We start from the raw sequence: 12032 nt of genomic DNA, 5'->3' as shown, positions 1-12032 counted from the left end.
TAACGAATTATTACCACATAACCATTCAAAATTGATTCCCAATTTGGAATACATAATATTGTGTACTTCGAGTTACAAATAACAAACCACAAGTAACTTGCTTTGCTACATTTGTTACGTTGGGAAATTCGCCAAACTTAACAATTTCTTAACGAATTATTACCACATAACCATTCAAAATTGATTCCTGAATTTGGAGTACATTGTGCACTTCGAGTTACAAATAACAAACCACAAGTAACTTGTTTTGCTACATCTGTTATGATGGGGAATAAACTGGCCAAAACTTAACAATAAATCTTAAGGTTTCCTCCCTGGCTAATTTGGCATTTTAACTTTCCATCGTTTTCTCACAAAGAAATTTAGACAGAACTGTAGTTGTACTGAATATTGATACCTGGGTACAAAAGGGTTATGAATATGATTTTATGGACCATATGGATGGCGTCATCACATTTTATTGCCCCAAATATAATTATCTTTAAAGTTATAATATGGTACTTTGGTACAAGTAACTGAAATAAAAATATGATTTTCATGTGCATAATGGTCAAAGCTACAAACGTACGTTTGCACAAATTGATATCTACTAATTATCCATAGTTATTAGAGAATAACCTAATTGCCTAATTAAAATCAAAATGACCACAAAATCATTCAAAACTGATTCAAGAATATGGAGTACTTAAAATTACAGATACATGTAACAATGCACACAAGTATTTATTACATTTATTACAATGGGGAATAAATTGTCCAAACTAATAATTTCTTGTCCAATCATGACCACAAAATCATTCAAAATTGCTCCATGAATACGTAGTAGAAAAACTTTTCCCATTTTGGGGTAATTTTTGGACACTACCGGAAGGGACAAGCAATCGGATCATATTCCCAAGTGGACATTAAGCCTTGGGTTGCATGTATGGTGGTGCCCTGGGCTTTACACCTCTGCATGTTAAAGATCCCACGGCACCTGCTGCTGTAATTAAGGATAGTAGTTTGCCCCTGCAGGGTCTTGCAAAATTCTCCAGGACGTTACGGCTTTAGGCCACACCAATTTAATTTGTTGATTCTCGGATTTGCCTCTTCATTATTTTCTGATTTGCAAAAAAAAAAGATTCTGGTTCTGAATCAACTCAAAAATGCTCAAATTTTGCCCCCAACAGTTGAGGAAAGTCCTTTTCTTCCTAGTTCATACAGTTTTTCCATCAATCAATTGCAGTGGTTTGATTAAAAGTTCAAAATTCATTGTTTAAATGTTGACCCAGCCTTTTGTGTTGACTTCACGGCTCCTATCGTAGCATTTGGGGCTATAATAGGATGCCAAGACCTGTTTTTATTTTTTATCTTTTCGCCCTGTTGCTTCATTTTATTTTATCCGAGAACCAACAAATTACTTTGGTGTGGCCTTACTTCCTTTTTTCTATCACCACACAGTATGGTGTGTTATGGTGTAGGATTTTCTCATTATCAAGCCTTAATTGAGATTGCGGTTTTGCAACAAGGATAGCAGCAGGAGATTTTCTATGAGTGGCGAGATTCTGATTGAACAATTTTGTCAAAATAAAGCACTGTAGGCGCATTGGACCTAGGGGGTCCAGGAATATTAACAATCTTATTATACCCAATAAATGCCATTTCCTGCATTTTAAGAGGCAAATAAGCTAATATATACCACATGCCAATTCTCTCTATTAAGGTACTGTACATTGGTCCAGAAACAAAATCTGCATGATGGCCATCGAAAATTTGGAGGTTAGTACTCTTAGGAGTACTAACTTAGGAGGGAGGCATCACTGAGAGAGCTAAAACGGATTCTACAAGACCCCAGCAACCCCTGCAATGACTTTATCCCACCAAGAGAGAACACTGTATATAATCTTAGGAAGAACAGCAATCAGTTTAAGCTCCCATTAAGCCGATCGGACAGACACAAAAACTCCTTCATTGTGAGAGCCGTAAAAGACTTGTGATGTGTATTAGACATGTATATATATATTGTATTTTAAACTGAAATTGTACTATTTTAACCTACGTGTTCTTGATGTTGATTTTTAAATGATGATGATGCTTTTAATATATTGTGGTGATGTTTGTATGTTGTATGATTGTAAAATGTCAATGCAATTCAGACGTGCCCGAAGTACTTCGGCACGTCTGCCATGTTGATATTTAATAAAGATTTGATTACTCTTACCCTTCAAAAACTTGTCACTGCTGAAAAAAAATTGTATCTATATTAATGTGACAAATGAATCTCTTCAACACAAATCTGCATGCTATTTATCTGAATCAGAGACACAATACTAATAATATTGTGTCCTTTATTGAGATAAATAGCATGCGGACTTTAGTATTACTACCGCCAGGTTGCTTTCAATCTACTTAAGAGAGTCATTTATAAGAAGCAGTCCTTGGTTTAATCAAAGTGCTCGTACAGCCACCAACATATCTTGCAGTGCCATCACTGGACAAGCTCTCAAAGCATTTAATCTTAAGGAATAAAAACCGTATACAAAAACAGAAAATTCTTTTTTTTTCTTATAGGGCAAATGTTTCACCAAAATATGAATCAATCTATGAATATGATGATTACTAGTATGGAGTAATAATTTAATTATTTACTTGGTCAAGAAATGTTAACGTCTGATCATTTTATTTCTATTTCATACTGAGCATTGCACCTACTTCTATAGCTTCAAGTAACTAGTAAGTAAAAGCATTTTCAGGTCTTCTGAAAAGGATTATTGACCCTACACTGAGTGTTGTCATTGTACCAAGGTGCCAAAAGCAAGCCTTTTCTTGAATTTTAATCTACTTTCCATGAACTTGCCATACATTGTACCTGTTACAATTGTTGTGCAATAAATTTTAATTGATTAATTGATTGTATTTCACACCTATATTCCTAGGGTTCCAGATCAGATCACATTAGATCTTAATTCCCTAAAAAAACGAACTACCTGTAGGTTTTCCGGCTACACCCAAGGCAATTTCAATTTATTTATTGAACCTGAGTAATTACAGTTCAGGCCATTTTGGCCTGCTTTTCAGGTAATCCTGGATACACATAAAAATACACACTGACAACAAATACACAGTACATAAACAATTACTAAATACAACATCCTAAACATCAACTGGATCAAGTCCTGCTCCTAATGATCTGTTTAAAAGTCCTGAGACTAAGGAGCTGTCGTTACTGTAGCATCAAAGGCTCTTCCATTTAAGGCAAACTTTAACTCGAAAATAGAGGATTTAACGTCGGTGGTATGATGCTCCCTGCTAGCTGAAAATATCGACTGCAAACCTTAGTTTATGATAAAAAAAATTAATGGTAAAAGAGGCAATAATTTCTCCTATAGATACATAAAAACTTACAGCAAGGCCGTTCAATCTAAAAGCCTTTCCAGATATATCATAACGCACACGCACCCCATGCTATATCCCTGTACGGGACCCCGCCCCCCATTCCAAAAATCACTTTCAGCAACAACCCACACATTTCGAACCCCGGAATACACGACATTGCACGCGACTTACCCGAGGTATTTTAACGGCAGCTCGCTCCCTGTAGCGTCCGTAGCCATCCTGGCCGCTTTTACCCGCACGAGGTTGCGTTGAACCGGCCTTACGTTGAGAATAATCCGCCTGACGTGTGCTGACGTCCCTCCTACTAGCGCAGCGGCCTGCATCCCAAATCACCTACCCGGAAGTAAAAACCGGAAGTCACCTGCGTTATTCACTTCCGGGTCAAATCACATGTTGTCCTTGGGCGACCGAAGTTTCAAGTTCAGAAATGCGATACTTTTAATTTTGTGTCGATTTTTTAGCATGTAACGTTGTATTCTTTATTGTATGGGATTGCATACTTATCAGAATATTGTTAGAGATTTGAGATCAGGCACATTTTGCTACAAGTTGATGATGCAATGGCGATTCCAATGCAATATCAAGGCGGCAAAAAAAATTCTAATTTGAAAAATATTCTAGATTTTGACTTCTCTATGATTTACTGCCATGTATGAGTACATTTTCGCCATCTCTTTTCTTTTTATACTTTTTATAAGCGTTTGAAATAGTCCCCCAAAACAAGGTAGTGAGGCGTCTCTTTATTTTTTGGTACCGCCCATACTGTAACGTTACTAGAACCAGCCTACGATACAAAACAACCAACCGTTTTCCGTCAGCGACATCACATTTTTGCCTCACAGATATCAGCATGCTATTGTGTAGGATTGATTCAACCTACTGCATGAAAATCGACCAGAAAATTACAGTTTTGCTGCCCAGAAATTGTACTGAATGATGCGATTGTTTGTCCGTGGGAGATGTCCTTGGTGCTGAAATGGGGATCCCTAATCCACTAACGTTATACTAAGTGCCGTCCGAATACATTACGGGTTTCGCGCAGATACAGTACGTTCTGCCGGGGTGCTTTTCTGTTTGTAGGCAGTAGGTAGGCAATGTCTAGGAATTATAGCATTTTGGCCGTTTGACAAACAATTCCATACATTTTATACTTGATAAACTACCTTCAATACCCTATATATATGTTGTATTTTCACATTCAATACCATCACTGGCTGTTTCTAAACTATAAACTAGAAAAGTAACATTTGCTAATGTTTACCTTCGCATATGGTCTGCTCTGTTAATTCTTACTCCAACACATCACATATATGGTGACAGAAGTCTAAATCCCTCCTACTATAAAATTGCAACATTATGTAACTCAACACCAGTTACCAGGGTGAGAGACAGTCTGGTTCAGTCAGGTCAGAGTTCAGTGTTTAGAGAAGAAGAAGAGGAAATGTAGCAAAAACAATATGTTTTCCTTCGGTAAACATAATAAAAGATGTTAAATCATACGTTTTATAATACTCACCTCGCTGTTGCTTTTATGTTTCTACATCGGCGAGTTAATAATTTATCTACGTCTTTTATACGAGCCCACCATAATCTTTTACATTAGCTTATATATGTTTGTAGAGTAATAAATTGTATGAAATACATAACAGTTATTCCATTATTGGAGCGGGTATTTTATATACCATACCCTTTGATGTTTGTAGACTAGGCGGCGTGTCCTTTTCTTTGACGCGGAGGCAACCAGCCGTTTAATTTCCTGTAATTAGTAGGGAGTTCATCTAAATTGCTCTTAAAGCCTTTCCGGGATAATTTACGGAGGTGTACCAGTAATAACGCCCTCGGAATTCTCGGTAATTTGAGGCTTGATTTTCCCGACGCATTTTACGTAACGTTATCTGTAGAGTCAGTATCTTTCCATCGAACTATACCAACTCAAGGCTGCTGGGCTACTCTCGCCTGGAAATCAGACTGTTTTCTGGGCCAAAGACCTATGGGCTGTAGCCTGGGTGCCAACCCGAGTAGTATGGTAAGCTAGCGACATAAGGGAGCGGGCGAATACTACGGGGGATGGCACCCAGGCTAGATGGGCTGCGATGTTGGCCCTAGATCCAAGAAACTAGCCTTTGTACACCCTTGAAACTGTCTTGTTTGCAGACTAGACTACTCTGTCTCTGAATCAGCCTGTGTTTCGGCCAAAACGCGGGCTCTAAATTCTACATATTGTAAATATATTAACACAGAAGTGCTGACGTTTTCATAAAATTTCCAGAAAGATACTGAGGCCTAGGATTCGGAACATATCAAAATGAAATATGATATACATGTAATATAAGTTAGGCCACACCGTCTTAATGTTATGAATGACATCCGCGCGCGCATTTAGTTTCGACTGTTAAAAAAAAAGATCACGTCCTCAGAGGCTCTGGCCTGGCTATAGGCCTGGGTAGTCCATGGTAGTTAGCGACAATACGGAGCCGGTGGTAACTCTGGAGGACGGCACCCAGGCTACCAGAGCTCCACGACTCAATAACTCCGTACATACGTGCGGTGCCGATTCCGCAAACGGCCAGCATGGGTCATACATATGTCGCCGTGTACTGCCGTGCAAAGTCACAATACCAGCTTTGTATTCCTGTGTTTCAGTAGCATTTTTATTTTTGGCCGGATTCTTTTTTTATTATTCGCCCGCGCGGGGTCTTCAGAGGATGTCATCTATAAAATCAAGTCGCCGGTGTCGCCTTAGGAGAGGAACAAAACGTGTAGTGCCATTTGGGTTATAGCTAAAGCCCTCCCCAAGTGTGGTCAAAAATGAAATTCGAACAACATTCAGGTCGTTTGGTACACTCGATTGTAACTCTGGGAACGTTTGTAACGGTCTGGGAGCCATTAAACCCTGGGAACGAGGCTTGACCTGGCCCCGGCAGTAGATTGGGGTGGTGACTCCGCTTGTATAACCTGTTCCACCCAACCGATCGTGACCTTGAGATATCTGAAGGACATTTCAAGGCATCCAATGCGATTTCAGGGCAGCAAAACTGGAAATATTCTGAATAAGGCAATCTTTGTGATATTGACACATATTGCTTCACATTGGCACATTTGAGTCAGTATTTCATACTTTGGGCTTTTAAAACGGCAGAAACAAGTCCCAATATGAGTCCTTTATTTTCTGGGTGGTACTAAAAAATCACCCAAGGGCCCTTCCAGTAACCAATTTCTGTCAGAATTATGGGAATTTTTGCTCCATGAGGGTCAATATACATTGGGATAGTGTGTTTTTAACTTAATTTGTAGATAAGTGACTAGAATATTGGCTGTGAAAAATCGGGTTTCCAAGCCCTAAAAACTGAACTGGATGCCTTTAAGAATTACGTTTTTTTTTTCAGTGATGCGTACGTGCTTTGACCCGACTTAGGCAAGGGAATATCCTAATCTCTAAGCAGATATTCCGATGGCTACAATATCAAATTGCAAGACAGTATCAAAATATTGTCATGCAGGGCGTATATCCTAATCTCTAAGCAGATATTCCGATGGCTACAGTATCAAATTGGCAAGACAGTATCAAATTGTCATGCAGGGCGTAAAACAAGATACCGGTTCAAAAATGAAAGGCCGTTGAAAACACGTCAAAAATAAGCCTAAGCCCAAATCTCTTTTAGCAGAGTAGGGATATCTTTTGGTGGCTGCAGTATCAAATTGGCAAGACGGTATCAAATTGTCACAACCAGGCAGTATCCAATTTGTTACCCGGTTGATGGCGTAAAAAAAAAAAATACAAAAACTAGAAAGGTAATATTTGCAAGGCAAATGCATAATGTTTATCTTCGCATATGGTCTTCTCTGTTAATTCTTTCTCAAACACATTCATATATAAAAAAGACATATGGTCATACAGGAGTCCAAATTCCTCCTGTTATAAAATTGCAACATGATGTACCCAACAGTAGTTACCATGGAAACAGACACAGCATTGGTTCAGGTCATTGAGGTCACTGTTTGGAGAAGAAGAGGAAGAAGAAACTGAGCAAAAACAATATGTTTTCCTTCGGTAAACGTAATAAAAGCCTGATGAAACGCCTAAATCCTGTCAAAAATACGTCCGTGCAGTCAAGTTTTTTTTCTTTTCTCTGTCTTGGTTATATCGGTAAAATTTAAAAGGCAAAATAATTTTGATGAGCAAGATTGTATTCTATCCATGGATGCAGAACAAGAAACAAACGCCTACACCCTAATTGCAAGAGCGTGTACATGTGAGCCCTACGGGTCGCAGCTTTTGGTACTGAATGCGTCCTGAATGTACAAATAAGGAGATATTGTTGCAATGTTGGCGAGCGCCTCACTGGTCTTTTTATACACCATGTATTTTCGTTCTCTTGAAAACTGTTACTACACATCCATAAATGCCCGTCCTCTTCAGATTTCAATCGTGCATTGAAAATAAAAACGTGCTTTTGTTTTGATAAAATTGTATTGGATATGCTTACAGGGATTCTTTTGAAAATACATCCGTTGTGCATGTGATACGTGAAGACATATTGGTTCAATTTGCAACGCTACATACATGTAAAGCTACATGTATAAAGCCACAGCAAGTAAATTTTATGGATGACATTCTCCGCAGACTCCAAATCTAATGCGAGCGGGCGAAAAAAAAACAAGACGGGCCGGAAAAACAAGGTTCCTACATTTTAAAATTTTGACTCAAACATTGTAAAAATGGTTTTGATTCAGTGGGAACATCACATATACACAGCCAGCATCACATATCACTGCATCACATAGGAAAAAACAAAACATTAAATCAGGGTCTTTTCTTGTCTCCTCTCTTCATAGTTATCTGCCATCCACCTTCCGGCATGACAACAGACATATTTGCCGATTTGCGTCATGTTGACCATTGTCAAAAGGCAGCAAAATTTCTTGTTTTTTTTTTTTCAAAATCAGGCGAAAACTCATGCGCGCGCTGATGTCATCCATAACTTGCTGTGGCCTAAGGCGATAATTCTGTAACATATGGCATGCCCGTATCTTGTAAGAATCCTTAGATGCAACGCTTCATAGAAAAAAAGGTCTCCCCGTAGGCAATGGAAGCGATATTTCTCTCTTATCTATGTTATTACTTTTGTTGACATTATTACAAGGGAAGTAAGGTGGATTAACTGAAACAACCCAGGGCAAGAACAGAAAGTACATGACATTAAGATCTACTGTGACATGACAGAAGTTGATAGTACATGACTATGTAATGATTAACTTTAGTCCACACCAATTTAATTTGTTGGTTCTCGGATTTTTCAGACAAAAGCGACAGGGCGAAAAAAAATTAAAATTAAAACAAGTCTCGGCATCCTATTATAGCCTCAAATGCTACAATAGGAGCCATGAAGTCAACACAACAATGAACTTTGAACTTTTAATCAAACCACTGCATTGATAGATGGTAAAACTGTAACAACTAGGAAGAAAAGGACTTTCCTCAACTGCTGGGGGCAAAATATGAGCATATTTTGAGTTGATTCAGAACCAGAATCTTTTTTTTTTTTCAAATCAGAAAAAAAGGAAGAGGCGAATCCGAGAACCAACAAATCAAATTGCTGTGGCCTTATTCCAAGCTGATTGTATTTACATGAAATATAAGTTGATAATATGGCATATGTACATGATGAAAAGAATGTTAAACGTTGATATTTCAGACAAACCTTAGGAAATAAATATATGTCTCAACCTAATTTTGGCACTAAAATCACCCAGAAGTAAACGTTCCGTCTTTTCCATTTTGAAAGGCATGCGCAGTTCCACTGAAAGCATAAAAAGGTAATACAGCAAAGTATAAGGATCGAATCTTCTGACCCTGTCATAGAGCTAAAGGTAGTTGTTTCCTCAAAGATTGAACATTTTCTGCACTTTCAACATCAGCTTCTAGGTGGCGCTTTGAGACTGCCGTACTGTAGACAGGCGAAACAGTCAGAACCTTCCCCCCGAACACCAGCCAAACAACTTCGGCTGAAATTCGGGAACAGCTAGTCTGACCAAATAAAGGCCACGCCTACCTTTTTTATACGTATTGCATCGAGTTACCAGTAATCTCTCTGAGTCGAATTTCACTGCCAACCAACCACGCCCGACTTACTCCCGAACGTCAGCCAACCCTTCAGCCAAACATGGCCGAACCTTCCGTCCATAGCCGAACGTTTTCAACATTTTGAAACAATCGGCTGGCGCTGCCGAACAGTATAGCCGACCCAGCCGAACACCAGCCGATCTAACTGACCTTTCTGACAACCTACTCCTCATGGTTGGGATGAGTTCGGCTAGTGTTCGTGAGACCATATTCGACTACTTGCGACAGGAGTTTTGCCCCAAGGCACACGGGTGATAGAGCTATCGCTGCCAACAGGTCGACGGTGTTTCCACTTTGGGAAACAGGCCAAAGTGTTAATCAATGCATGCTGTAGTCACCCCGTTCACTCAACCTTCTCTGACCCTCTGCATAGCTGGTTTGTCTTAAAACTGCCAAAATACAATGCCGATGATCCAGAGATGGCGACTACTAGATTTTTGCTGACCGCCGGAACGGTCGTGCTTGTGTTGGGTTGGACGGTGTGGTCAGTTTCAGGCTTGCAAGAGGTGAGGGTTTGAAAAATAAGTACAAAATAAGACTGCGTTAACTTATCTAACCAATGCAAATGACCGGCTTAAAGTTTTGCTTACGCGAATTGTTTCTCTGCATGTCAATGTACTACAGTACTGCCTAGAAATCTGATATAGCTGGATAGATATAGAATATATACAAAAGTAGTGGAGTAGAAAATTTGGTCTCTATCTTGACCAATAATGAAGAAATTGATACATATAGCAGTAAAAAAATGCAGACCAAGGGTTATGTAAGAGTTTGTGGTAAAACAAGAACAATTTCTTATATCCCATTCTTTAACAGAAGGTTATGCATTTCTCCATTACCACTACTTTTCGTCATCCACCACTTTTTACTGATCAAAAGTAGTGGATACTACCTGAAACGTCTGACGGTTTCTTAAAACCTATCCAGTTGCTTGAGTATACCAGTTTCCTTGTGCAAAGTTTCACAATTCCTTATAGTTTAAGAAGCGGTACGCTGAGGGTTGGTTATTCTTGGCACATCGTCTTGGCTCTCACCGAAGGTGACGATAAGCAGCCAAGAATCTTGAAGAGTTACACATGTAAGCCAAGGTCATATGCTCCCTTACTTGACCTTGACCGAAGGTAAACATTATGCATTTCCTTTGCGAATGTTGACTTTCAAGTTCAATATTGTTGTTCTCTTTCCCTAGTTGCCGTCGTGGCCGAACGTGCCTGTCCGGATTCCTTACCTCCCCGCCAAACTACAGTGTCTGGACCACGCTATCAACCATGTAGGTAACAAGAGTTAAAGGCATCCAAGGGCAGCAACAAAACAAAAAAAAGAAATATCCTGGATTAGGAAATATGTTTGATATTGACATTTACTGCCATTTTGTAGCACATTTTCGGCCCATAAATAGCCAGAACCAACCTTTGATACAAAAAGCAAACGTTTTCTGTCTGTGACATTGCATTTTTGCCTCACAAATATCAGTGGATATTGGATAAGATTGATGCAACTTATTACATCAACTACATCAAAAGAATGATCAGAAAATCACTCTGAAACTGCATTGGGTGCATATTTAACATCTCTTCTATACGTACATACCATATTGCAAGGCATGTTATGTCCATTTGGTCAATTTTTACTCTTTCCTTGTACTCTTCTGAAGTCTGATAGAGGCTAAGCGAAAAAGCACCATATTTTACTAATTTGTCTGAAGTCGCCTATTTTGCAATTGTCTATTTTTTTCTCAGTTAGGAACATGTCGGCCTTTCCCCGGGATGTCCATAGCGCTAGTAAAGGACGGAGTGACGGTCCTGGCGCGGGGTTACGGGTACGCGGATGTGAAGAAGCGGTGGATGGCCACGGACCGGACCATGTTCGGTATCGGCTCGGTCTCAAAGTCCTTCACCACCGCCCTCTTCGCCTCGCTGTTCGCCGACGATGATTCCAGGTTCGATTTCGGCACGAAAATCAAGGTACGCGAAGGTATCAATCAGTACCTTGGTAGTACTTAAAAGTTAATTTAATAAAAGGCCTTCCCGAGACCATCGGCATAATCGCTTAGGCCATTTTGATTTGATTATATGAATGACATCCGCGCACGCATGAATTTTCGGCCGTTTCAAAAAAAAAAAAAAAAGATTTCAACTATACTGTAAATCGTACAAAACAGTTGCAAAATCAGCAAATCTATACCGTAAGTTGCAAAAAAATATTGGAAAACGATATTAATGTCGTAGAATGCCTAAATCAAACGAAAAAGACAAAAATGTTAGATGAAATGAAGAGTAGATTATTCGCCATACCATACTCTGTGTCATTTGTTCAACTTATATGGCCACGTAGATTTCATAATGAAAGCAACTTTTTTTTGCCAAACTTTTTTTATTCGCACGCTCGCATCAGTTTTGGGGTTCCCAGAGGATGTCATCCATATAATCAAATCAACATGGCCTAACCTTTGATTCCAGGACATTCTAGGACCTGACTTCCGTTTCCGGGACCGGTTCCGGACGGAGGAAATGACGTTGGTGGACCTACTTGC

General features: G+C 39.3%; 2 protein-coding genes across 2 annotated transcripts in view; one reads left to right on the top strand and one right to left on the bottom strand.

Annotated features, from left to right (window-relative positions):
- The window catches only part of LOC109469011 (NAD(P)H-hydrate epimerase-like), a 55174-nt gene that overhangs the window by 42431 nt on the left and 711 nt on the right, over positions 1-12032 (bottom strand). Inside the window, exon 2 of the mRNA XM_019767400.1 lies at positions 3547-3708. Coding sequence (XP_019622959.1) covers positions 3547-3698 — 152 coding nt within the window. The 5' untranslated portion in view covers positions 3699-3708. The remainder of the gene's footprint in view (positions 1-3546; positions 3709-12032) is intronic.
- The window catches only part of LOC109468369, a 5688-nt gene continuing 3574 nt past the window's right edge, over positions 9919-12032 (top strand). The window contains exons 1-4 of the mRNA XM_019766619.1: positions 9919-10005; positions 10689-10769; positions 11239-11463; positions 11959-12030. Of these exons, the coding sequence (XP_019622178.1) occupies positions 9919-10005; positions 10689-10769; positions 11239-11463; positions 11959-12030 (465 nt within the window). The remainder of the gene's footprint in view (positions 10006-10688; positions 10770-11238; positions 11464-11958; positions 12031-12032) is intronic.

The sequence above is a fragment of the Branchiostoma belcheri genome, unplaced genomic scaffold (genome assembly GCF_001625305.1).
Source record: "Branchiostoma belcheri isolate BF01 breed outbred unplaced genomic scaffold, Haploidv18h27 scaffold2, whole genome shotgun sequence".
NCBI lineage: Eukaryota > Metazoa > Chordata > Leptocardii > Amphioxiformes > Branchiostomatidae > Branchiostoma > Branchiostoma belcheri.
This window is presented reverse-complemented; position numbering and strand designations above follow the sequence as displayed.